Source organism: Trachemys scripta, chromosome 16, assembly GCF_013100865.1.
Source record: "Trachemys scripta elegans isolate TJP31775 chromosome 16, CAS_Tse_1.0, whole genome shotgun sequence".
NCBI lineage: Eukaryota > Metazoa > Chordata > Testudines > Emydidae > Trachemys > Trachemys scripta.
Window position 1 is genome coordinate 1,396,040 of NC_048313.1, and position 26,743 is coordinate 1,422,782.

The 26,743-nt window shown below is 62.1% G+C and overlaps 2 protein-coding genes across 3 annotated transcripts in view; one reads left to right on the plus strand and one right to left on the minus strand.

The window, feature by feature from the left end:
• Positions 1–3,291: 3,291 nt before the first annotated feature.
• CKM (creatine kinase, M-type) lies at positions 3,292–10,372 on the plus strand. The gene is made up of 8 exons (XM_034793188.1): positions 3,292–3,397; positions 5,306–5,519; positions 6,317–6,471; positions 6,802–6,934; positions 7,648–7,819; positions 8,412–8,535; positions 9,327–9,516; positions 10,135–10,372. Exons 2-8 carry the CDS (start codon positions 5,327–5,329, stop codon positions 10,311–10,313), a joined length of 1,146 nt encoding a protein of 381 aa, XP_034649079.1. The 5' UTR covers positions 3,292–3,397; positions 5,306–5,326; the 3' UTR covers positions 10,314–10,372.
• Positions 10,373–12,580: 2,208 nt separating this feature from the next.
• The window catches only part of MARK4 (microtubule affinity regulating kinase 4), a gene marked incomplete in the record, with an annotated part of 48,722 nt that continues 34,559 nt past the window's right edge, over positions 12,581–26,743 (minus strand). The window contains 7 exon segments of one of the 2 annotated variants that reach the window (XM_034793164.1): positions 14,364–14,575; positions 15,108–15,152; positions 16,170–16,249; positions 17,017–17,274; positions 18,069–18,172; positions 18,746–18,960; positions 19,638–19,794. In XM_034793164.1, the coding sequence (XP_034649055.1) occupies positions 14,511–14,575; positions 15,108–15,152; positions 16,170–16,249; positions 17,017–17,274; positions 18,069–18,172; positions 18,746–18,960; positions 19,638–19,794 (924 nt within the window). 2 annotated transcript variants of the gene reach the window in all.

Here is a 26,743-nt window from a genome sequence, read left to right on the forward strand (position 1 = left end):
GGGGGGGGGGGGGGGGGGCGGGCGGGGGGGGCCCGGGGGGCGGGGCAGGCTGGGTGGGGGGGCGGGCGGGGAGGGGGGGAGGGGGGGCTGGGAGGTTGGGGAGCAGGCAGTCGGGCTGGGGGGCCAGGCTGGATGAGGGGGACAGGTGGGGCTGAAGAGCTGGGGGGCTGGGCTGGCTAGATGGGCTGGAGGGAAAGGATGGCTGAAGGGCTGGTGGGGACAGCTGGCTAGGTGAAATGGGGGGGACAGGGAGGTTGAGGGGCTGGGGGGACAGGCTGGCTAGGCAGGAAGGGGGGGGACAGACAGGCTGAGGGGCTGGGGAGACAGGTGGGATGGGGGGAACAGACTGCTTGGGGGGACAGGCAGGCTGGGGGGGTGGGGGGTCAGGCTGGCTGGGGGGAAGGTGGGCTTGGGGGACAGGCTGGCTAGATGGGATGGTGGGGACAGGCTGGCTGAGGGGCTGGGGGGTAGGCAGGCTGAGGGGGCTGTGGGGCAGGCAGGCTAGGGGGTTTGGGGGACACTCCAGTGGTAGCACCGGCTGGGGGGCTGGGCAGACAGGAACTGAGCCCAGGCCAGTGTGTCCCAGCAGGGGGGCAGTGGCTGTGGTTGTGGAGGGGGTCCAGGGGGATCACCCCAGCAGAGCCGTGTTAAGGAATGAAGGCCCCGACCACTGGTCCCCATTGCCATAGCCAGAGGACCCCATGGGATCTGCTGGTGGGGGATGGGGCAAGGCAACAGCACCTTCTATCCCCACCCCACCCCGACCCCCCAGACTGGGGTCACTTGTCCTTGGGTACCCTTCACTTCATCTCTAAGGGCCTCTGACTGGTGGGGCTGGGCTGGGGATCCCCAGAACTGGCTCGCTCAGAAACAGTGCCCCCCAGGCCTCCCCAGGCTCTCTGCCCTTGTGTGGAGGAGGCACATGGAGCACAGTGGGTGCCCAGACCCATGGGACACCCCCTCCAGATCTCCCCGCACGGGCCCCCCCCCACGACCCTCCCTGCAGGCAGCCATGTCTGGCCATGACCCCACCCAATCCCCGCTGCTGGCAACTCTGCCCAGCTATGTCCCTGAAACCCTCCCCTGCCCCCCCCCGGGACTCAGCAGCACGTGGAGTCTCGCTGAGGGTGCTGGCACTGGTGCCTGGGTGGGGTTTCCTGCAGCCAGGGGGTGCCCTGACCCCTGGCAGGGTGGGGTGGGAGCTCAGAGTCTGGGAGGACACGTCCCGCTCTCATAGGGATCCTGTCACAGTGTGGCCTGGGGGAGGAATTTGACAGCATCTGTCCAGGGCACCTGCCCACTGGGCCTGCCCGAGCAGGAGGCGGGGTGGGGGGCAGGTGGCACCAGCCACTTGGGGCTCAGGTTAGGGCAAGGGGCGGCTCCCACTCCCTAACCCAACCCTTTCCAACACTGGCAGGGCCCCAGTGCGGGATCCGCTGGCCCCTCTTCTCAGTGGTGCTGGCCCCTGGCTGGCCCCCCAGCAGCTCCTGGGGTTCGGGTGCACTGGGGTGCGGCTGGAGATGAGGCTGGGAGCAGGGAGCTCTGGCTATTCTGGCCAGGGGCCACGTCCCACAGGGGCCCTACAGAAAGCACAAACTAGAGCAGCGCCGGGGCCCAGAACCCAGATGCCAGCGGGTGCAGAGGGGACAAGTCCCTCCTTCCCCTGCCCTGCCTGGGAGTCACTGGGGCCAGGGGTGGTGTGTCAATGGGATGGCCACTGTCTGCACAGCTCCAACTGGCTGTGGGGGGGTGAGAGGGGGGACTGGCAGGGGGCTCCAAGGGGGCGGGGCTTAGTTGGCTTCATTATTATTCATTGCTAGAGGGTCACATGTTTCCTAGCTGGTGCCAGCCAAGTGCATGGCACCCGCCAGGGACTCCCTGCATCCCTCCATCCTCCCTGGGGGCCCCCACCCCCCTCTGAGCCCCTGCCAGGGATTCTGTCTGCCTCCCATACCAGAGGCTCTGGGAGGGAGTACCCCTCATGCCCCCCGTTCTGCCATCCCAGGGTCCTCTAACATCCCTCACACCAGGGGCTCTGTGGGCCTCTCCTCCCCTCCTTCTAGGGGCTCCCCCCTGCCCCCCATGCCTGGAGTGTTCACGCCCCCAAGGCCCACAGCCGGGACTGGCAGTGAGGAGGCTGGCACTAGGGAGCAGTCTGTCTGGAGGGGACAGATGCAGGAAACACTCAGCCCCTGTTCCTGTATGGGGGGGTTGAGTGGGTGGGGTTGAGTAGGTGGGGTTGCCCCTCCCCCAAATAATATGGATGTTGGCGTTAACGACTCATTTATTGCACCCTAGACAGCAAGGTGCCCCCCATGTCCCTGTTTCACCCCAAGAGCAGATGTAACTCTTTAACCCCCCTCCTCCCGTAGCATTGCAATGTACATGGGGAAACTAAGGCATGTGTGGGCTTCATAAATATTGCACCGAAAATTCTCACTGTGTCACGGGGGGCTGGAGGGCTTCAGGGGCTGGTGCCTGGGGCTGGTGTGTCAGTGCAGGGTCTGCTCCAGGGAGGTTATTTTTCCAGCCTGCCACCCTGCCCCTCCCCATGCAGGGATCTCCAGCCAGGGCTGCCGGTGGAGAGCTCCCTTCTAGGACATTTCCACAGGGGGTGGTGGGAGGGACCCAGCCGGTCGTGGCCTGGGGGGTGGATGGGATGGACCTGGCCGGTCGTGGCCTGGGGGGGGATGGGATGGACCTGGCCAGTTGTGGCCCAGTGGGGGGTGGGAGGGACTCGGCTGATTGTGGCCCCGGAGGGTGGTGGGACAGACCCAGCTGGTCATGGCCCAGGGTGAGGGTGGGACAGACCTGGACGGTCTGGCCTAGGGGTAGGTGGGACGGACCCGGCCGGTCGTGGCCTTGGTGGGGGTGGGATGCACCCAGCCAGTCGTGGCCTTGAGGGGGTGGGATGGACCTGGCCAGTCGTGGCCCTCGGGGTGGATGGGACAGACCCAGCCGGTCACGGCCCAGGGGGTGGTGGGATGGACCCAGCTGGTCACGGCCCAGGGGGTGGTGGGACGGACCCAGCTGGTTGTCGCCTTAGGGGTGGTGGGATGGACCCGGCCGGTCATGGCCCGGGGGGCGGGTGGGACGGACCGGGCCAGTCACAATGCACCAGCTGGGATTTCTCCCTGTGCTCTTTGTCTGTTTTGTTCGTCACTGGGATACAGCCAGGCCGAGATCCCGCAGGCCTCGGGCACCCAGCCAGGCCAGCTGGAGACATCCCCAAATTTTGTGCTGGGCTGGCGGCAGCAGTGTCCAATTGGGGTCGGCTGGCTGCTCGGAGCCAGCCAATGGGAGCTGGCCACAAGGTATATATGGGCAGCTCCCCCGCTGTTGTCCTGGGTCACCTGTTGCGCTGGAGTAGAGGAGTCCCCGTTGTTCTGCTGATCAGGTAACCCCTGGCGCGGGCCTGCGAGCAGCAGCTGATGGAGCCCAGGATGGGGCATGGGCGGGGAGGGACAGGTGTCTGTGCCGTCCTTGGGCAGGGCAAGCAGAGAGTGCCCAGGAGCTGGGCAGGTGGGTGGGTGCTGGGTGTTCCCAGGCAGGGGGCCACAGGGAAAGGGGGCCCTGTGGGTGCAGTGTGCATGGGGAGTCAAATGTCAATGCCCCCATCGGCTTCCTGGAGGGAAGGGGAAGCCTCCTGAGGGGAGATGGGGGGCCCAGCAGGGTGGTTGGTGGCCAAGGTGCCCCCATGGAGGTGGAGGGGCTGCAGGGCCAGTGGTTGGTGCTTGGGGCATGCCCAGGGATGGCCCTTGGTTGCTGGTGACCTGTTTGACCTTGGCAGTGTCTCTGGGTCCCTGGGGGATGGTGGAGGGGCTGTGTGCAGGGTCTCTCTGCTCCCAGAGCCCTGTGGGCCGGGGCCCCACACCGGACCCTGCTGGGTCGCTCTGCTCCCAGAGCCCTGTGGCCTGGTGCCTCGGGGCCCCATATCGGAGCCCGCCGGGTCCTGGCTCCAGGAGCGCTGATCCATGCAAACGCTCCCCCTGGAATGTGGGCTCCGCTGGCAGCTGCTCCCGGCAGGTGCCCGGGGCCCTCTCGGGACAAGGGCAGGGGCTAAAAATAACCAACCCGGAGCAGCAGCTGAAAAAGAACCCAACTTTCCATTGGCAGCAACTAGATACGTCCCCTCCCCCTCTGCTGCCCCTCCTCCCCACCGGTGCATCGCCTCTGACCTCTGCCTGCCTGTCCCTGCTGCCCCATGGGCATCCACCCGCCAGCCCCTGGGCATGATGACTGCCGCCGTGCTCTGCCACCATGATGCTCACCCTGGCCCAGCCAGGGGTGCCCCCTGCCCTGACAGTGGGGTGCTGGGCTCTGCCTGAGACTGACACTGACTCTCCTGTTCCAGGAACCCGAGCCCTTGCCTGGGGGGACCACCCCTTGCTGGCCCCAGCTGCCCTCCTCTGTCCTCCGTCTCTTTCCCGGGCAAGCAGGTCCCCTGGCCTCCACCTCTCGCTTTGTTCTCCAACTCCTCCGGCTGGCTCTGGCAGAGAATGGGCCCCGGCCATCAGTTGCCAGGCTACAGAGTGTCGGCCGTTGTCTGCGCCCAGGCTGCCAGCCGGCCGTCGCACCTGCCCGCTAGGGGTCCCTGCAACTATCACATACCCTTGTCCCACCATCTAGATCAGGGGTAGGCAACCTATGGCACGCGCACTGAAGGTGGCACGCAAGCTGATTTTCAGTGGCGCTCACACTGCCCAGGTCCTAGCCACCGGTCCGGGGGGCTCTGCTTTTTAATTTAATTTTAAATGAAGCTTCTTAAACATTTTAAAAACCTTATTTACTTTACATACAACAATAGTTGAGTTATATATTATAGACTTCTAGAAAGAGACCTTCTAAAAACGTTCAAATGTATGACTGGCACGTGAAACCTTAAATTAGAGTGAATGAATGAAGCCTCGGCACACCACTTCTGAAAGGTTGCCGACCCCTGATCTAGATCCTTGAGTAACACAGGGAAACCGAGGCGCACACAGTATTCAGACAAAACATTAAGAACTTTCCTACTTCGTCACATGGGGTCACCCTGACTTAGGTGCCTCCACCCCCCAGGAGACCTCAGGCTGGTGCAACTAACACAGGATGCCTGGGCCCTGGAGGGAGCAGTGGGATGTACCCCTCTGTCTGGGGGGGGTAGCTACGCCCCCCCCCCCAGGGCTGCTCTGCGGGTGCGGAGATGGGCATGGGAGGCTGGCGGGATCAGCCCTCTGGGCATGGCAGAGGGGGGCTTTGGCCAGCAACCCTTGGCTCCAGCCGGCGGCTGCCCCCAGGACTCAGCCAGCCCCTGTCCCCGCAGGACTCGCCCCCGCCCGCCATCATGCCGTTCGGGAACACCCACAACAAGTACAAGCTGAACTTCTCCGCGGAGGAGGAGTTCCCCGACCTCACCAAGCACAACAACCACATGGCCAAGGCCCTCACCCTGGACATCTACAAGAAGCTGCGAGACAAGGAGACCCCCAGCGGCTTCACCCTGGATGACATCATCCAGACCGGGGTGGACAACCCAGGTGGGTGCCGGCTGAGCCCCACTCCCAGGGCCAGACGTGTTATCTGTGACAGGGCTCTGACCCCCGCCCCTGAGAACCTCCTGCCCCTCACTCCACACCCCCCTCAGCTCTCTCGCTTCTTTGGATCCAGTCTAGCTGTGCATGGCAGCGGCTGTCCCTAGCCTCCATACAGCCTGAGCCCTGACTCCCCAGCCCCGCCACCCGGGGTGGGGCAGAACCCATGCCATCCACCGTGGTACTGAGCACGGCCCTGCCGGGGGTGAGCCAGGATGGGGCCTGGGAGGTACCTGCCACGGAGCAGGGCGAGGGCCTTGCAGACACCTGGCCGTTAGCCCTTGGCCCCAGCGGGGGGGGGGGGGCCCCCCCCCCTGAGCGCTCTTTCCCCCCCCCCCCCAGTGCATCCAGGATCCTGTGAGCCCCCCCCCATCACTGCAGCTGCCCAGCCTGGCTCCCAGCACTGTGGCAGTCTGCTGGAGACTACCCACCCCCCAGTGTCCCTCGGCCTCCCACACAGCCACCGCAAAGGGACAGGCTGCCTGGGCAGGGGGGTGGTGGGGGAGTGACCCCCTGAGCCTAGTGCAGAGGGGCTGAGCCCTTCCTGCTGCCCCCCCCACTGCCCAGGGGCCTGGTTCCTGGCCTGGCCACCCCCTCGCTGGGGAATGGACCCAACTCACCTACCAAGGAGCAGCAGGGTGGGATGCCATCCAGCTGCGCCCTATGGCTGCACCCTACGGCAGGCCCTGTGCCCCATGGCCCCTCCCAACCTGCCCAGTCTAACCCCCCCGCGCTGCCTGCAGGACACCCCTTCATCATGACGGTGGGCTGCGTGGCCGGGGACGAGGAGTCCTACACTGTCTTCAAGGACCTGTTTGACCCCATCATCCAGGACCGGCATGGCGGCTACAAGCCCACGGACAAGCATAAGACCGACCTGAACCACGAGAACCTGAAGGTGTGAGCGGGGGTTGGGGATTGGGGGGGGCCTGGGATGGGGGATGGAATGGGGGTGGAGGGACTGGAGTGGGGGTTGGTGGGGTTAGGACAGGGGCTGGAGCAGGGGTCGGAGGGGCTGTGATGGGGATGGAGTGGGGGTTGGGGGGCCTGGGATGGGGGATTGAGTGGGGGGGCGGGACTGGGATTTGGGGAGCAGGGGTCGTGTTGGGGGAGGGACCTGACTCAGCTGGGGGCCAGCGGCTCGGGCAGGGCCCAGCCTGCGGGGACCAGGTGCTCTGGGGGGCCATCCCGGGGCATTACAGGGTTTGGTTCCCTCTGGCTCACGCAGGGCGGAGACGACCTGGACCCCAACTACGTGCTGAGCAGCCGGGTGCGCACTGGGCGCAGCATCAAGGGGTACACGCTGCCCCCCCACTGCAGCCGCGGGGAGCGCCGCGCCATCGAGAAGCTCTCTGTCACTGGTAGGGGGCTGGGGCCAGGCTCCATCCGAGAAGGAGCAGGGATGGGGCGGGGGACAATGGGACAGGCTGGGGGCAGGGCACCTGCAGGCCAGCACTCAGGTGTGCTGGTGGGGGGAGCTTGGGGAAGGGCTGGGTGCTCAGTGGGTTGGGGGGGTCCCCACAGGGCGTGAACTGAACATGTCTCATGGGGGGAAGGTTGGGGGGCGTTTTGGGAGGGTGGCACTGGGCAGCTGAGATGGGGCTATAGGGGGCCATGAATGGGGTGTGGGGGTTGGGAGCAGGGCAGTGGGGTGCTCAGGGGGTTGGGCGCTGGGGGAAGGGAAGGGCTGGGCACTAAGTGCAGGGGAGTAGGGGGGCTGGGTGCAGGGGAGCAGGGCGTTGAGGGTGCTGGGCCACTGGGTGCAGGGGAGTGGGGGAGTTGGGTGCAGGGGAGTAGGAGGGGTTGGGGCGCTGGGAGTGAGGTAGTGGGATGCTGAGGGGTTTGGGCACTGGGAGGCTGAGTGCAGGGCAGGGAGGATTTGGGCACTGGGTGCAGGGGAGTAGGAGGGGTCGGCTGGTGGGTGCAGGGGAGCGAGGGAGTTGGGTGGTGCATGTGGAGAAGTGGGGGGTTGGGTGCAGGGCAGGGGTGCTGAGGGGGTTGGGCTCTGGAGCAGAGGAGCCATGGGGCTGGGGAACGGAGCCAGGACCGGGGCTGACCCCTGCTCTCTCCCCAGCCCTGAACAGCCTGACCGGGGAGTTCAAGGGCAAGTACTACCCCCTGAAGGACATGAGCGACAAGGAGCAGCAGCAGCTGATAGACGACCACTTCCTGTTCGACAAGCCCATCTCGCCCCTGCTGCTGGCCTCAGGCATGGCCCGCGACTGGCCCGATGCCAGGGGCATATGGTGAGCACCAGGGCCCCCAGCGCCACTGGAGGGGGAGTCTGGGCAGGGGGATTCAGTGCCAGGACTCCTGGGTTCTATCCCTGGCTCTGGGAAGGGAGTGGGGTCTAGCGGCTAGAGCAGGGGGCTGGGAGCCAGGACTCTTGGGTTTTATGCACAGCTCTGTAATGAGATGCTAAACTGTTGTGTAGTTTCACCTCCAGGTGGCGCTGCATGCTCCTTCCCTTATCCCTGCTCCCCTGGGCCCTAGGGCAGAGCATTGGGGGGGTCTGAGAGTCGGGGAAGGATGCCCTGTAGCCCGTCCGTCCCTGGTACAGGGCTGCCCAGCTCAGAGCGGCCCTGCAGGTACAAGACGGACTGGCAGATTCTGGCCCAGAGGCCAGGGCCCTTTCCCCAGCTCCGCAGCAGCTGTGACAAGGGGGTGCTGGCACTGCCTGGCCTGTGGGGGGCGAGGGCTGATTGGGTGGAGGGGGTGAATGGGGCAGGGCTGGGGGGGCTGGAGAGGAGTCCCAGCCCTGGGTGTGCTGGCTGGGCAGAGGGGCCATGCCAGGGGTCAGGCTGTGCCGGTGCCATCACACCCTGCTCTGGGTTGCAGGCACAATGACAACAAGAGCTTCCTGGTGTGGGTGAACGAGGAGGACCATCTGCGCGTCATCTCCATGGAGAAGGGCGGCAACATGAAGGAGGTGTTCCGGCGCTTCTGTGTCGGGCTGCAGAAGGTGAGCGCCCTGCGCCCCCAACCTGGGAGACAGCCCAGCAGTCCTGGCTCCCAGCCCCCTGCTCCAAGCCACGAGACCCCACGTCACCAGACCAGAGAGACAGCCCAGCAGTCTTGGCTGCCAGACGCTGCTCTAACCTAGACCCCTCTCCTTTCCCAGAGCTGGGATAGAACCCAGGAGTCCTGGCACCCAGGCCCCACTGTCCACCCTGGTGCTGGGAGTGGGGGTGAGGGCTGGCCAGCTGGTGTACGGGCACACTCCAGGCGAGCGGCTGCTGCACGGCCCCCTGCAGGCATTGCCCCGCCAGAGGAGAGTTTCCTGGGAGAGATGCCCAGTGCCCTGGGACCTTGAGTTTGGAGCATTTTTACCTTTCCCTGCCCAGCTTGGGTGCCAGCTGGTGGGGGCATCCCTGGCTCTGCTGGGATTGTTATTAGGGGGTAAGCCCTGGCTGGAAGGGGGTGGCTAGCAGAGGGTCTGTCTGGTCCTGGCTGGGGGTCATTGCGGGGGGGCTAGTCCTCACTGGGTTGTGTTGGGTGGAGGGTTGTTGGAAGGCCTGTGGCTGTCCTGGCCCTGGCAGGGAGTGCGGGGGGCTGGCTGGACCCTGGCTGGGGCAGGGAGCTGTTGGGGAAGGGGCTGGCCTGACGCTGGCTGGGAGGGGTGGGGGAGGGCAGGGGGGCTGGCCTGACCCTGGCTGGGAGTTGGTGTGTGTGACTGTGTGTGTGACTGTGTGTGTGTGACCGTGACCCTGGCTGAGGGGCGCTGGACTGACAGGCTCTCTCCCTACCCGGCAGATCGAGGAGATCTTTAAGAAGGCCGGCCACCCCTTCATGTGGAACGAGCACCTGGGCTACGTGCTGACCTGCCCCTCCAACCTGGGCACCGGCCTGCGGGGCGGGGTCCATGTCAAGCTCCCCCACCTCAGCAAGCACCCCAAGTTTGAGGAGACCCTCAAGAGGCTGCGGCTGCAGAAGCGTGGCACAGGTGAGGGGCGGGGGCCACAAGTGGGTGTAGGGTGGGGCTGGGGCATGGGGGGCAGGGCTGGAGACACAAGTAGGTGTGGGTTTACTGGGGGCTTGGGTTCTAGGGAGTATAGATGGGGCTACAGGTGTGTGTGGGAGTAGGGCTGGGGTTACTGATGGTGGGGGGCATAGGGTTGGGGGAGAACACTCAGGTGGGGGCACAGAGTTGGGGCAGGGGACACAGATGTGGGGAGCAGGGGTAGGGATGGGGTTACAGGTGGGGAGAGAGCAGGGCTGAGCCCCGCAGGGGCTGTGTGTGACTGCGGTGGGACCCTGCCCATCCCCCAGGCAGAGCCGTGTCCGGCTGCCCTCCATCCCTGGGGTGCCCTCAAGCCGGTGTGCTGCGCTGAGGGGCATCTGAGGGGCTCTGGGTGATTCCTGGAGCTCGCAGCCTGGACGCCAGGAGTGGGGGGCAACCAGGCAGCTGTGACGTGGGGGGACAGGAAATGCACTGGGCCATGGCTGCTGTATGGGGTCTCCAGGGGCCTGGGAACTGCAGGCAGAGAGGCCAGGCCAGCGTGGTGGGGCCGCTCCACTGCAGTGGGCTCTGGGCTCAGCTGCATGGCGCTATGCCCCCCAGGTGGCGTGGACACCGAGGCCGTAGGTGCCGTCTTCGACATCTCCAACGCCGACCGGCTGGGCTTCTCCGAGGTGGAGCAGGTGCAGATGGTGGTGGACGGCGTCAAGCTCATGGTGGAGATGGAGAAGAAGCTGGAAAAGGGCCAGGCCATCGACGACATGGTCCCAGCCCAGAAGTAGGCACCTGCCCCCCGCCAGCGGGCACGTGTGACCTAATAAAGTAACAGTGGCCACCTGCAGCCTGGTCTGTGTCCATGGGGGTCTGGGCGGGAGCGCAGGTGGGGAGAACAGCCCATAATTCCAGGTGGTCTTGCGGGCAGCACGTCCCAGTGCTAGCCATGGGGCTCCGGGGCAAGGAGTTGTCATACCCGCCCCCCCAGCTCCCAGGTGCGTGGGTGCTGGGCCAAGTCCCTGGCTGTGGAGGGCCCTGAGCTTGGGGGTCCCACGCCTGACAGGGGCAGGCCACACATCTGCCAGCTGCTCTGCTCAGCTGGGGGGGCACTGAGCACCTAGAGCTGGAGCCCCCCTGCTGTGCGCTGGCCTCACACTGTTTGCCCCCCATGGGCATCTCAGCCCCACCATCTCCAAATGCACCTGGGGGACAGTTGCCAACTGTTTCCCAAGCCCCACAGCTGAGCCTCACCTGAGCTTGAGTGTGACAGGGGCTGTGGTCTGGGCAGGAGAGGCCAGGCCAGCCCCAGAGCTCCTACTGCCCCCCCGGCTGTTTGCAGGGGGAGGTTTGCTCGGGGGGATGCTGCCCCCTGGGGCGTGCAGCAAAATGCCCACCTCCACGCTGGGCATAACAGCCCCGGCCTGCCTGCAGGGCTCCTTGGGAGCCTGGTGCGGTGGCTTCCCCTGGCTGTGTGCAGGGGGCAGGACACGGGCCCCATGATCTGCCTGCCCAAGGAGCCATGTGCAAAAGGCCATAGCCCTGTCTGTGCTGGGGGTGTGGCTCAGTCTGGGACAGTCCAGCTCTGGCCCTACTGCTCCACTTGGGGCAGAGGACTCATCCTAGGGCCCCTATAAAGCCACAGTGGGTGGCAGCCTCCAGCCCTGCTTGGTGCCTGCAGCCCAGCCTGCCCTCTCCTAGAGGCTGGCACATGGCATTAGAGTCTCAGAACCCACCTGTTTGCCCAGCAAACACCTCCCCTGGCGCTCAGCTTAAACCTCCTGAGAGGTAGCGAGGCCCCAGGAGCAGGTACCAGCTTGTGGCTGTCAGCTGCCCATCATCCCCCCATGCCGGGAAGTGGGGCTCTGAGTGAAATGCACTGAGCTGCTCCCTGGGGGGCTGGTACAGTTGGTGAATATGGGCCTGAGCCTCCAGAGAGAAATGGGGCAGCGCTGGATGTGGATGGCAGCAGTGCCTGTGCCCTCCAGCCATCCCACCCCCATGTGAGCCCCCAGCTGTGCCCACCTGTTCCCTGGCCCTACAAACCTTCTCATCAGATCAGATCTCACCTGTGCCTTCTGGCGCCCCATGCCCTCCAGCCCCCCATTTCATGAGACTCCAGCAGTGCCCTCCACCTCCCTGCCCTCCAAGCTGCCCACCTCAGGCATGCCCATGCAGAGATGCAATCTCTGCTCCCTGATTGCTGGAGGGGGCTCCCCTCTTGTTACTGTCTTGGACCCTGCTCTCCTGCCAGCCCAGCAGGTGGCATCACCCCCGAGGGACGCATCGCATGGAAGCAATGGGGGGCGGGGTAGGGGGAGAGGGAGAGACCCGACACACCATGTGAAACAAGGTCAAACTCCTGGTGCTGCAGCAGCTGCCCAGCCTGGCCAGAACTGGCACTGCAGAGCCCGGCCTGGGGCTGGCACCAGCTGCTAACTACCCTTGAGCAAAGCAGGGTCATAATGTGTGGCAAGGGCGAGACACCCACCGTCCTCATGCAAGGGTCTGTGGAATGCCCACCCACAGCACAGAACCCCCCTCCTCAGAAGGCACTACTGCTAGTGCCAACCTGTGCCTCACACCACGGCTCGCTGGGAGAGCTACCCAGGTTTCCCAGCAGTCTTGGCACCTGCACACACCGCCCTGCCCCTTGCTAGTGGAACGGAGACAGGACAGGAAGTCCCCCTCCCACAGCCCATGGGACTTGCTGGGCTGAGGGCATCACCATAACATCCCAGTGCAGACAGTGCCTGTGGCAGGCGGGGCCTCGAAATCACCTACACATTAAATACAAACCCCTCTGTCCCGGCAGCGAAATCCTCTGCACTCTGCCCCACGCACACGGCCGTGGGCACGGCCCGCTCTCTTGGAGGGGTGGAGCAGGTCTCAGGACGCCTGGGTTCGACCCCAGGGCAGCCTCCCCCGCCGCAGGTTTGTTTGCAAAGCACCCTGTGCTCCCAGGGTGGCAGCCTAAGGAAGGCCTGCGCTGTGGCAATGCCAGGACAGACGGGCGAGACCTGTGCCCACGTGGCGGCGAAGCAGGAGCCAGACGGGGCAGAGGCTTCCTATGTTTATTGGGGGTCAATACAGACTGGCGCACAGGGCTGGAATAACTTAAAAATGTCCCAAGGCTCTGGCTTGGTACGCTACACAACCCTAGGGGACTCCGGGGCTATTTACAGGGGCTGTACAAGAGGGGAGGGCCCGGCCCAGGGTAGGGGGAGACCCACCAGGGCTTTCCCGGGAGCTGCCTGTTGCGTTGCTCTGCTCTTTAAAAAATGGGGTGGGGGTGTCAACAGGCCCTAGCGGGGACCCCCCCCACCCAGCCAGGATGCCCACCACCTAGGGACACCCCCCTTGCCAGAATGCCTGCCACTTAGACGCACCCTCCAGCCCCATGGCCAGGACACCTGCTGCCTTGCTTACAACCTCCTTTATTCCACCCAGCCTCCAGCCCCTCCACAGCAGCAGGGCATGAGGCCAGGCTGACCCTCTCCCCCCAGCCCTGGGCACGCATGGGCAGCTCGTGCCCATCTAAGGGAGGTGCAGCCGTGCCAGGCCCCAGGTCGTACCAGCTCCAGTGAGGCCATGATCCACCTGGGGCCCTGCTCCCCCCATGGGGCCAAGGGGGCTGTACCTCGAGCAGCACTGAGTCCCCCTGGAGGTCTAGCTTCCCCAGGGGCTGCCCGCAGGGCCCCTCTCACCCACTGGCCCTGAGCTGAGGCAGCCAACCAGGAGGGAGGGAGGGAGGGCTGGGGTCAGAGCTGCCCCCAGGGAGGGGGCACAGTCCCTCGTGCTGCCCTGCGGGGGACTGCTGGGCAACAGAGGCGAGCACTGGGATAGCCATGGGCACCGGGGCACTTGCCCCATGGCTTCCAGCTCCATCACCCCTGCCCACGAGCTCAATCAACACTGTCCTACCCCCACCCAAGGGGCATCCGGGGCCCGAGTCACTGCCATGGCCTAGGCTGGGACCACCCCCGAGGACCCAGCACTCGCCGTGACACCTGCTCCGCACTGCTGTGCCTAGACGGGGTTCCCCCTTGTCCCTGTGCTGGGGAGACTTGTGACCTCTCGGCCACCCAGGGAGATGGGGCTCCCCTCTGGCCCAGAGCTGGAGGTGGATGAAACTGTGGGCCCGTTGGCTACACTGCTGTCCCAAGTGCCTAGCTTCTCACTCTGGCCCCACTACATCGCCCCCAACCCAGAGCCCCCTGCCCTGCCCTCACCCCACAGTGGCCTGTCAAACCTGGAGTGCCCCCCTGTATCCTGAGCCCCCCACACCCCAGAGCATCCCACCCTGCCTCTCCCAGAGGGCCCTGCCCTGCCACCACCCCACCACCTGCCAAGGTTGGGAATGCCTCCCCTACACTGGGGCCAGTGGCTCAGTGACACCCCACAATTGGCCTGGGGAGCCCCCTCCTGCGCTAGGCTAGGCATGCCCCACTGGCCCCAGCCCAGCAGAGCCAGGCCCAGCCCCTCGCCCCAAAGGGGAACAGTGCCTGGTGCCCGTGCTCTCCCTGTGAGCCCCTATGAGCAGCAGGGCAGGCCCCAGGCCTAGGCCCAGCAGAGGAGAGGCCGGGTTCACAGGCCAGAGAGGTCAGGGGCATTTCCCCTACAGGCCGAACTGCTGGCCAGATCCGTCCCAGGGCTGCACTGGCTCCAGGCCAGGGAGCCTGGGGGGACCCCCCACCCCCAGTGAGGACGGGCAGGGATCTAGAGCTGCAGCTGGCTGGCAATGCTCGTCACCACGGTGCGGAAGGCCAGCGAGGTGCCGGACAGGCGCCGGAAGAGCACGCCGGTGAGGCCAAGGCGCTGCAGCCGGCACACCTCCGCCTCGAAGTGGCAGAAGTGCTCGCTGGCGCTCTTGGCGTGCGTGCAGGACAGGAGGAAGGGCTCCAGCTGGCGGCAGCGGCAGCTGGCCGAGTCCGTGGCTTGGCGCAGGGCAGCCATCATGGCCTCGGGGGGGTGGGTGCTGGTCACCTTCACATTCCAGGTACATCGGAGCAGCCGGGGTTCTGCTTCCTTTTGATTCCAAGGTAAATTGCAACTGTGGGCGGAAGGAGCAGAGGGGGCGTCAGCCGGGCGGGAAGGGGCTTGCAGGGGGCCGTGCTGGGTCCCTCGCTGGGGGGCTGGGTCGCTGCCGAGACACCGCTAGGGGTGGAGGCATGTGCTGCCAGAGCGCCAGAGCAAGGGGGCAATTGTGTGTGGAGGCCAGGTTCTAGGCAGCCCCAGTGGGCTGGGAAGGGACAGGGTGGGACAGGGCTATCCCAGTGGGCTGGGATGGGGTGGGGCAGGACGGGATAGGGCTGCCCCAGCAGGCAGGTCGGGGTGAGACAGGGCTGCCCCAGCGGGACAGGACGGGGCAGGACAGGGCTATCCCAGCAGGCAGGTCGGGGCAGGGCGGGGCTGCCCCAGCAGGCAGGTCGGGGCAGGGCGGGATAGGGCTGCCCCAGTGGGCTGGGAAGGGACGGGGCGGGGCGGGGCAGGACAGGGCTATCCCAGCAGACAGGGTGGGGCAGGGCGGGACAGGGCTGCCCCAGCAGGCAGGTCGGGGCGGGATAGGGCAGAGCAGCACGTACCTTGTGAGCGCAGGTCCCCCGATTCTCTCAGGTTCGTCTGCGACCCTGTAGCGGGGACAGAGCTGCAGTTAGTGGCAGAGCCGAGGCGCTGTGCTGCACTCAGAGGGAGCAGCGGTGGGTGCTGGGTACGGATAGACAGGGCTGCTCCCGGCCCTCCCCGCAGGCGTATGCCCCCAGCCCCAGCGGGCCGCGTGGTTTCCTTTAAGACTGAAGATGTCTCTGGCCTGGCGGGCTGTTGATTCCTCCATAGGGCGGCAGAGTGGGGCAGAGGGGGAATGACAGAGGGCATCCGAGGCTGCTCCAGATGGGGCACGCTGCCCCCCGGGTCCCTCAGCCCTCCGAATGAATCCGCATGCTGGTAGCTAGGCCATGGGCCCGGCCGTGCTCCGCCCCCAGCAGATGGGGCAAGATGGGAGCAAGGAGACAGGGAGGGGCAGCATCTCTGCCACTTTGGGGGGGGCCGGAGCAGGATGCTGCATCACGAACCCCTCTGAGAGCTGCGGAAGGAGACCCCCATTCCCCCCTCTTGCTCGCAGCACTAGGGCCCAGAAGGACCCAGCGTGGGCATCTCACCCCATGCAGCCGGGCATGGGCACCACCAGGGGGTTCAATTCTGGGGCTGCGGGTGCAGCACGGCCCTGCCCTGGGGGAACCTCTGAGCCCAGGTGCATGGGTCACCCCGCAGGAACAGGTGGGGACAAGGGGCTTTTGGAGAGGACCCCAAGTATTCTCAGACCCCCACAATGTGAGCCCTAAATGTTTGTATGGTGGCATGGGTAGGGGTCCACACTGCCCTTGGGCACAGGAGCCGCGGCCCAGCCCTGTGGATTGCAGTGCACATACAGCTCCCTGCGGTCCAGCCCGATCCCACCCCACGCCCCGAATAGAGTTCCCAGGCACTGGGAGATCCCCCGGCTTTCAGGCTGGGGAAGTCCGCTACAAGACCTGGAATGAGAAAGAAAAGGTACGAAGAGAGAGCACGCGAGGGGGGGACAGAGCGGGGGGGGGACAGAGCGAGGGGGGGACAGAGTGGGGGGGGGGAGCGGAAGCAGCGGCACTTACTGATTTTGGCTCCTTGAGGCACAGAGGCGCCAGAGACGCACCTGTTAGAGTTCTGCCGCTTAGACGGGTCAAGAGTGACCCTGAAACAGAGAAGGCCGGAGTGAAGGGGGAGCAGAGAGCTAGAGACCAGAGGCAGGAGGTGCCCATGCCAGGCACACAGCTCAAGCAAGGAAACTTGGCACCCAGACCCTGGGGCCCAACCTGGGGGTCCCCACAGCGCCCCCTGCTGGGAGAGGCTGGCACTAGATTTGCTGGAAGTGCCACCACAGCCACCGCCCCCACCTCGCCCCCCCCCCAGCGCCCCCTACTGGGAGAGGCTGGCACTGGATTTGCTGGGAGCGCCACCACTGCCACCACCCACAGCGCCCCCTGCTGGGAGATGCTGGCATTGAATTTGCTGGAAGCTCTACCACAGCGCCCCCTGCTGGAAGAGGCTGGCACTGGATTTGCTGGGAGCTCTACCACAGCGCCCCCTGCTGGGAGAGGCTGGCACTGGATTTGCTGGGAGCGCCACCACAGCCACCACCCACAGCGCCCCCTGCTGGGAAGATGCTGGCACTGAATTTGCTGGGAGCTCTACCACAGCGCCCCCTGCTGGAAGAGGCTGCCACTGGATTTGCTGGGAGCCCCCCACAGCCACCACCCCCAGCCTGCCCCCCATAGCGCCTCCTGCCAGGAGAGGCTGGGACTGGATTTGCTGGGAGACCCCCACAGCCACCACCCCCACCCTGCTCCCCAGAGCCCCCCTGCTGGGAGAGGCGTGGACTAGAGGAGTTGGGAGTGTTCCCCTCCACAGCCAGCACCCCGCTCCTTGCCCCACGCTGAGTGCTGGGCCGGGGGCACTCACCTCCGCGTCAGCTTGGAGGTGAGTTTGCTGAAGAGGTTGGAGGTGGCGCGGCTGCGGCTCTGAGGCAGCGGCGTGGCCTCGTGGGACAGCGTGGGGGAGGTGGGCGGCCCGTTCTGCACGGTCCCGCGCCGATCCCGCACCTGACCCCCGTGGAAGGTGCTGCGGATGGTGGTGCCACGCGAGAGGCGGGTGCGGTCTGAGGACGAGGCGATGCTGTGGGTGGAGGGTGACGCAGGGGGCACCCGGTTGGTGATGGAGCTGGGGGGAGGGGAGAGAGCCCCATTGTGAGCCTCACATACTGTTGTTCTCCCAACCACCCCCCATGAACCTCTTGCCCCATAACCTCCATGCACCCTCTCCTCCCCACCCCCTATACACCCCCTGCCCCCTCACCCCCACACACCCCTCTCCTCCCCACCCCTGATCTATCCCCTCCACCATAACTGCCACATATCCTCTCCTCCCAACCACCCTTCCTGCCCCACAACCCCCATGCACCCTCTCCTCCCAACCACCCTCATGCACCTCCTGCCCCATAAGCCCCAGGGACCCTCTCATCTGCACCCCTTATGTACCCCCTTCCCCATAATTCCCACAGGGTAGGTCGGGGAAGGGGGCCCTGCGAGGGTATCCCGGGATGTGTCATGGCGCTGCCCGCGGGGCACTGGGGGGAGTGGGGTTGCTGGGGGAAGGGGGTCCTGTGAGGTTAACCCGGGATCTGTCATGGCGCTGCCCACGGGGCTCCGGAACAGGGCAAGTGGAAAGTGGCCAGGGCGGCCAGGGTCCACGGGAAGGAAGGGGGGGGAGGGAAGTGCCCCATCCCACCACCTGAAAGCCTACCCCAGTGCAGCAGCCCCTCCCCTCAGGCCAGCCTGCCTGCGGGGATGGGATAGCGACCACCTGTGACCCTGCGCCGGGAGCCTGGAGCTGTGGCAGCCCCATCTCAGAACCTGGTATCCCCCCCCCCTGGGCCCATCCAGCCTGTCATCCGTCCCCTCCCCGACCAGACCCCTGGGCCTCTTCCCGGCAAGCCCCTGTCCCAGCCCGGCTACCTGTTCTCCTTGCCGTTGTGCAGCAGCGAGTGGCGGTCGGTGCCGGGCCGCTCCGTGCACACGTACGTGTTCCTCCGCGTCATTACGCTCGACGGGATGTTGTTCTGCAAGGGACCGCGTGGGGCTGAGTCCCAGATCTGTGGGGCCCACCCGGTGCCCGCTACCCGCAGGGGCAGGGACACGGGAGCACCAGCTGGCTGGGAGACAGGCCCTTCCCCTGGGCCACATGCCACTCCCCTGGCACATACCCCTACCGCCCATGCCCCATGGCACACACCACTCCCTGAGGTACCCTGACCGTCCCCCGGGGGCACACGCCGCTCCGCACAGCACCCTGCCCTGCTACCATCCCCCGGGGGCACCCACCACTCCTCATGGCAAATCGCCCCACTGCCCGTCCCCTGGGGGCACCCGCCACTCCCCATGGCAAATCGCCCCACTGTCCATCCCCTGGGGGCACCTGCCACTCCCCATGGCAAATCGCCCCACTGCCCATCCCCTGGGGGAACCCGCCACTCCCCATGGCAAATCGCCCCACTGCCCATCCCCTGGGGCACATACCACCCTGTCACCCGGCCCAGCTGGCCTACCCCTCCTGCCAGCCCCTCTGCCTGTCCCTTTTCCCACTCCCACTGTCCAACCTGGGCCCTGCCCCCTGCCCCAGCACACCCCCTCACCGTGTTGATGGTGCTGTCCTTGCGCCGGTCGGGGATCTCTGATTTATTGGGGTTGTTGGCGCTGCTCACCATGGGGCTGGAGGGGGGGATCCCGCGCCCGCTGCTCACCACGCTGCAGCTGGCCTTACGCGAGGGCATCCGCTCCTCTTTCAGCTCTGCCTCCCCGGTGCTTGTGGGGCTCCTCTTGGGGTGCATGGGGACCGGCGAGGGGCCACCTGCGGGCAGGGGATAGCTCTGACATCCTGCCTGGGAGCCTTGGCTGCTGCCCAGACTGGGTAGAGGGGGCAGCAGGCGGGGCTGGCTGGCATTGGGGGCTCCACCTTGCTCTCCCGTAGGGTTTTAATCAGTCACAGTCCCCCTGAACTCCCCCACCCACTGCCCTAACCCCTCCCCTGAACTTCCCACAGCTCCTCACTGCCCTGACCCCCCCCCCGGACCCCCCACTCCCATCTCCCCACAGCCCCCACACTGCCCTGACCCCTCCCCTGAACTCCCCATGGCCTCCCATTGCCCTGACCCCTCCCCCAAACTCCTCACTCCCATCCCCCTGAACTCCCTCCAGCCCCCACTGCCCTGACCCCTCCCCTGAACTCCCCATGGTCTCCCATTGCCCTGACCCCTCCTCCTAAACTCTCCACAGCCCCCCACTGCCCTGACCCCCCCCAAACTCCCCACTCCCATCCCCCTGAACTCCCCACAGCCCTGAGCTCTCCCCTGAACTCCCCACAGCCCTCTGTACCCATTCCCCAGAACGCCCGGGCAGCACCTGGCGCCCAGCTACCCTTTCACCCTGGTGCCCCATGGGGTTCTGCGCAGCTGGTGCCCAGCAGCCCTCAGGATCCAGGGGCCCGCTGCTGTGCGCAGGGGCTGAGTGGGGCAGCCTGGCACTCACAGAAGTCACTGTGCCGCCGCTGCCGGTGGTAGGTGGAAGAGCTGCGCTGGCTCTTGCCATGGGAGGACGACTTGCTGGTGCCGTTGGAAACCTCGCTGGGTGCCCGCACCCGGGCCAGGGAGAGGCTGCTGCCTGTGCGTGACTCACTCCCCTCCACCTGCCGAGAGAGGACACCCGTTACCCCCGCCTGGGCAACCCTGCCCTGCACCTAGGCGCTGGCTGGAGTCCAGGTGGGTGGCGCTGGCCGGAGGTGGAAGGTGATCCCAGGGTGCCCCCTAGAGCCAGCTCCTTCGCGCCTGTGGCCAACCCGCCGTGCCGTGCTGCCAAGCCAGCGCACACCCAGCACGGAGCGTGCTGCCCAGGCCAGCCAGCGGTCCATGTCTGCCAGGGGAGCCCCTGCCTAACAGGAGCGGGGGCTGCTCCCCTCTCGCCCTTGCACCAGGGCTGGGGCCGGCCCAGTTTGGAGAAGGGAGTCTGAGCCACAGCCCCCTCCAGGAGAGAAACCTGGGGGCCGTGTCCTGTTTGCTGCCTGGTCAGTCACCCCTGGTCTCCTGGGCCCACTCCTGAGTGCTGCTCCCCAAGCCCAGACCCCGCCATGGACTCCCCCGAGTTGCCCTTGGTAACGAAGTGGAAGTTTTCTGTAATGGTTCTATGAAGTTGAGGCATGCCTCAGTTTCCCTCTGTATGTTGCACGGCTGCCCAGTGGCTGCAAAAGGGTTAACAGTGTGCGTGTGTGGAGGGGATAGCTGGCTGCCTGGGGGAATGAATTCAGCCATTGAAGAACTGGCTCAAAAGTGGGTCCAGCAACACAGAGATCCCGCCAAAGGATGAACCATCCCCAAGTAGCAGCAGGACACCCAGCTGGCAGGCCTGGGAACAAAGGCTCAGGGGCTGGGATATCGGCTGCCTTCTGGAGGAGCTCAGGAGCCCAGACCTGGGGAGCTAAGGGGGATGCGGGAGGGAGCCGTCCCTGCTTGGCTGGCTCCTCAGGCTCGGCCAGGCTGGTCTCTGGCCTAGCCTCGGCCTCTGCGCTGATCCAGGCCGGTCAGAGGCGGGAGCCAGGCGCTAACACATGGCTGCCTTAGAATCATAGAATATCAAGGTTGGACGTGACCTCAAGAGGTCATCTAGTCCAACCCCCTGCTCAAAGCAGGACCAATTCCCAACTAAATCATCCCAGCCAGGGCTTTGTCAAGCCGGGCATTAAAAACCTCCAAGGAAGGAGACTCCACCACCTCCCTAGGTAACGCATTCCAGTGCTTCACCAACCTCCTAGTGAAATAGTGTTTCCTAATATCCAACCTGGACCTCCCCCACTGCAACTTGAGACCATTGCTCCTTGTTCTGTCATCTGCCACCACTGAGAACAGCTGAGCTCCATCCTCTTTGGAACCCCCCTTCAGGTAGTTGAAGACTGCTATCAAATCCCCCCTCATTCTTCTCTTCTGGAGACTAAACAATCCCAGTTCCCTCAGCCTCTTCTCGTAAGTCATGTGCTCCAGACCCCTAATCATTTTTGTTGCCCTCCACTGGACTCTTTCCAATTTTTCCACATCCTTCTTGTAATGTGGGGCCCGAAACTGGACACAGTATTCTAGATGAGGCCTCACCAATGTCGAATAAAGGGGAACGATCACATTCCTCGATCTGCTGGCAATGCCCCTACTTATACAGCCAAAAATGCCTTGTGTATGTATCCGATCCCTACCCTCTAGTGTATCTACCACTCCTCCCAGTTTAGTATCATCTGCAAACTTGCTGAGAGTGCAATCCATCCCATCATCCAGATCATTAATAAAGATATTAAACAAAACCGGCCCCAGGACTGACCCTTGGGGCACTCCACTTGAAACCGGCTGCCAACTAGACATGGAGCCATTGATCACTACCCGTTGAGCCCGACGATCTAGCCAGCTTTCTATCCACCTTACTGTCCATTCATCCAGCCCATACTTCTTTAACTTGGCGGCAAGAATACTGTGGGAGACCGTATCAAAAGCTTTGCTAGTCAAGGAATAACACATCCACTGCTTTCCCCTCATCCACAGAGCCAGTTATCTTGCTCTGCAGAGGCTCTGTGACACTCCTGGGAGCATCATGCAGCAGTGGAAGGGGACGGTGCATGACAGGGGTCACTCCCCAGAGACTGATCACAGGCTGGGGAACAGACCAGCCCCCGTGACTCCGTGACACCCTCCCACGCCAGCCCCAGCCCCCCTCTGGCCCCTGCAGCCAAGATCTGGCTGCAGGGCGTGGAGCTGGCAGCTGTCCCGTGTGGTTGCTGCCCCTCCCAGTTCGGAATCGCTGGCACATTTCACCCTGCCTCAAAATACCATCACAGAGGCTCAAACTGTATGTATACCTGCCCCACCCCCAATCGGGAAGTGGACCAAAACATGCCCCCATGGTTAACCAGAATAATAGAGATGGTTAGAGACAAAAAGACATCTTTAAAAATCCTACTGAGGGAAACAGAAAGGAGCCTAAACTCTGGTGAGGCAAGTGTACAAGTGTAACTAGGAAGGCCAAAAAACGAATTTGAAGAGCATCTAGCAAAAAACACAAACAGCCAAAAAATAAACGTCAAACACATCAGAAGCAGGAAACCTGGCAAACAATCCGTGGGGTCGCTGGACAATGGAGGGACTAAAGGAGTGCTCCGGGAAGACAAGGCCGTTGTGGAGAAGCTAAATGAATTCTTTGCATCAGTCTTCACTGCAGAGGAGGTGAGGGAGATTCCCACCCCTGAGCCATTCTTTTTAGGTGACAGATGTGAGGAACTGTCCCAGATTGAGGTGTCGATAGAGGAGGGTTGGGGACAAATCGATCAACTAAACAGTAATAAGTCACCAGGGCCAGATGGTATCACCCAAGAGTTCTGAAGGAACTCAAATATGAAATCGCAGAACTGCCACAAGGTTACGTACCTGTAACTGGAGGTTCTTTGAGATGTGGGGTCTCTATCTGTATTCCACTGAGGGTTAGACGCATGCGCCATGTGTCCGAGCCAGACATTTGGAAGTAGTAGCATCTGTCGGTCCGCACATGTGCCCTTGCTCCGCCTCATGGTTTGGTCTGAGGCGATAAAGGGCAGGGTGGACTGACTGTGCCCTCAGTTCCTTCTCTCCACTGCAAGTCGCACAGATCCGCAGCAGAGGGGAAGGAGCATGGGACTGGAATTCAAATAGGGACCACACATCTTGAAGGAAAGAGAAGGTTCGTACCGAGCTCCACGGGGCCACCCCACACGTCTGTAAGCGGCATGTCGTGAAACGTGGCCGTAGCCGATGCTTGTGCTCTTGTGGAATAGGCTTGTACCTCAAGGGGCAGTGCACCTCCTGCCATGGAGACCGGACTGGGTCTCCATGGCAGGAGGTGCACTCCCGGGTTTCTCAGGCTGATGTACTGTGGGGGCAGTCCCCGGCCGGGGTCTGACTGCGGTCTCATGGCGACTTCCATGAGGTGGTTCTCGAGGCGGAGATCCCGGCCTGCCTGGGTACGGCTTGGGAAGGAGAGGCGGATACGGCACCTGGAAGCAACATGGGCTTCTCCGAAGCAGTAAAGGCAGCACTTAGCTCGTCACTGACCAAGAATGAGTGATGGCAGGAGGTGCAGATCCTGAACCCCGATGTCTTTGGCATAACCCAGTACCCAGGCCTGGTTGCTGGTGAGGGTGAGGGGGGAGAGCAGGAGATTGGTACAATGGCATCCCGAAGTCCCTAACAATCCTAAAAACTCAATTACTGTAAAACCAACAAAAATACTAACCACATAGAGGTAGAAAACCATCTTTTCCCCCCTGCGTTTTAGAAAGGGCATCACAAGAGACAAGAGAACAGCAGAAACTCTGATTTGGACCATGCGGCGATGAGAAGGAACTGAGAGCATGGTCAGCCCACACTGCCCTTTATCGTCTCAGACAAAACCATGAGGTGTAGCAAGTGCGCATGTGTGGACCAAGGGACACTACTACCGGCTCTGAATGCATGGCATGTGTGCATAACCCTCAGCGGAAGAGAATAGGGACCATCACTCGAAGAACTGTAATATATAACCTATTGCTTACATCAGCCTCTGTCCCAGATGACTGGAGGATAACTAATGTGATGCCAATTTTTAAAAAAGGCTCCAGAGGTGATCCTGGCTATTACAGGCCAGTGAGCCTAACTTCAGTACCGGGTAAACTGGTTGAAACTATAGTAAAGAACACATAAATAAACGTGATATGTTGGGGAAGAGTCAATATGGGTTTTGTAAAGGGAAATCATGCTTCACCAATCTATTAGAATTCTTTGAGGGAGTCAACAAGCCTGAGGACAAGGGTGATCCCATGGATATAGTGTTCCTGGATTTTCAGAAAGCTTCCCTCACTAAAGGCTCTTAAGCAAAGTGAGCAGTCCTGGGATGACAGGAAAGGTCCTCTCATGGATCAGTAACTGGTTAAAAGACAGGAAACAAAGGGTAGGAATAAATGGTCAGTTCTCACAGTGGAAAGAGGTAAATAGCGTGGTCCCCTAGGGATCCGTACAGGGACCAGTGTTGTTCAACGTATGATCTGGAAAAAGGGGCGAACAGTGAGGTGGCAAAGTTTGCAGATGATACAAAATTACTCAAGATAGTTAAGTCCAAAGCTGACCTCACTAAACTGGGTGCCTGGACAACAACATAGCAGATGAAATTCAAATTTTGATAAATGCAAAGTAATGCACATTGGAAAACATAATCCCAACTATTCATACAAAATGATGGCATTGAAATTAGCTGTTTGCACTCAAGAAAGAGATCTTGGATAGCTCTCTGAAAACATCCACTCGATGTGCAGCGGCAGTCAAAAAAGCAAACAGAATGTTAGGAACCATTAGGAAAGGGATAGATAATAAGACAGAAAATATCACAATGGCACTATATAAATCAATGGTACGCCCACACCTTGACTAATGTGTGCAGCTCTGGTCACCCCATCTCAAAAAAAGATATATTAGAGTTGGAAAAGGTACAGAGAAAGGCAACAATAATGATGAGGGGGAATGGAACAGCTTCTGCATGGGGAGAGATTAGAACAGGGGTCGGCAACCTTTCAGAAGTGGTGTGCCGAGTCTTCATTTATTCACTCTAATTTAAGGTTTCGCGTGCCAGTAATACATTTTAACGTTTTTAGAAGGTCTCTTTCTATAAGTCTATAATATATAACTAAACTATTGTTGTATGTAAAGTAAATAAGGTTTTTAAAATGTTTAAGAAGCTTCATTTAAAATTAAATTAAAATGCAGAGCCCCCCAGACTGGTGGCCAGGACCTGGGCAGTGTGAGCGCCACTGAAAATCACCTCGCATGCCGCCTTCGGCATGCGTGCCATAGATTGCCTACCCCTGGATTAGAAAGACGGGGACTGTTCATATTTGAACTATGGGAGCTATGACAGAGGTCTATAATTGTGACTGGTGTGGAGAAAGTGAATAGGGAAGTGTTATTTACCCCTTTACATAAACACAAGAACCAGGGGTCACCTAATGAAATTAATAAGCAGCAGGTTAAAAACAAACATAAGGAAGCCAATGCCCAGTCAACCTGTGGAACTCCCTGCCAGGGGATGTTGTGAAGGCCAAAAGCATAACTGGGTTCAAAAATAACAAGATAAAATCATGGAGGATAGGCCCATGGATGGCTATTAGCCAAGCTGACCAGGGACGCAACCCCATGCTCTGGGTGTTCCTAAATCCCTGACTATCAGAAGGTGGGACTGGATGAATCACTCAATTACCCTGTTCTGTTCATTTTCTCTGAAGCACCTGGCACCGGCTACTGGGCTAGATGGACCATTGGTCTGGCCGCTCTTATGTGCACGGCTCTGTGACACTCCGCACCCCATAGTGCTATGATTATGGTATGGTTAGAATATAATTACGATGCATCTTGTACAAAATATATCATGCGAGGGGTCAATGGAAAAGTTATGGTTTGCTGGATACGATTATCCTATTTGTATGCATCACGTTTGTATTTGGAGTTATAAATATTGACTATGCACCCGTCTTTCAAATGTGTTTGCTCCTTTGTGGGATAACACCCACAAAGTTTTACATCCAGTCTAGCCAGCACGTTGGGATTGGCCTGTCCAAGTGGAATGGCCCATCAACAAAGACAACGGGCCATGGGAAAAGCTTATCCTCGCCTGTGGATGCTTCAGTCAGCGAATGAGTAATGGCTGCCATGACTCATTGAAGCATGCAAGGACATGTGACTAGATAAGGTGACACTGGACTCCATTTTAGTGCCTGTATTTTTCCACAAACTGGGTTGGGAGCTTGGCTTGAAACAAAGAAGTTCCTTCCACATGGAATAAACTGTAAAAGGGGGAAGTGACTTCAACACGCGGTGCCTCACTCCCTCTACAACAAAACACCTTAGGAACAAAGACTGAACAGGGGAAGGGGGATCCCAGGCAGGAAAGAAGGAAGCCTGCCTGTGCAGGGAAGCTGGGCGGACAGTTTGTACTATCTAACTATCTAATCCTAGCCAGTTTAGAGAACTTGGATTGCGGTTTTGTTTGATTTCTTATGGTAACGTACTTTGATCTGTATGCTGTTACTTATAATCACTTAAAAGGGAGCCCAGGCTGGTGAGACAGAGGGTTCAGCGATACCCCAGTTCCAGGTTGCATCCCGGGGGGCAAAAGCGTCACAGGTTCCCCACGGATCCTCCCCACCCCCAGATCAGACCCCAGGCTCCCCTGGGCCCGCACTCACCTCGTTCTTCCTGCCCAGCAGGAGGTAGGTGGCCGTGACCTCGTTGTATTTTTGGCTGTTCAGGGCTTCCTTGATCTCCTCGCGGGTGTATCCCATTCCCACCATCACCTCTGGGAGAGAGGGGATGGATTCACTTCTGGCACAAACACCCCCCCTCGCCCCCGGGGCAGGTGCCATGCGGTGCCCAGCCCCTGCCGGATGGCACAAGCCCCGTGTCCCCTGGGCTAGATGCTGGGCCCATGGGCAGCGCCCATTTGCCCAGGTACTACTGAGCCCTGTGGGGGCTGGAATGAAGGGGTCACCTCCCGGCCCTGGGACCCTGTGCAGCTGCCCTGGGGGGAGTTGGACAAGGGTCCAGGCC

Coding starts and splice junctions, on each gene's coding strand:
- CKM (XM_034793188.1), top strand. CDS start 5,327: ATGCCGTTCGGGAACACCCACAACAAGTACAAGCTGAACTTCTCCGCG. Junction 5,520..6,316: donor GACCGGGGTGGACAACCCAG/GTGGGTGCCGGC, acceptor CGCTGCCTGCAG/GACACCCCTTCATCATGACG. Junction 9,517..10,134: donor GCTGCAGAAGCGTGGCACAG/GTGAGGGGCGGG, acceptor TATGCCCCCCAG/GTGGCGTGGACACCGAGGCC.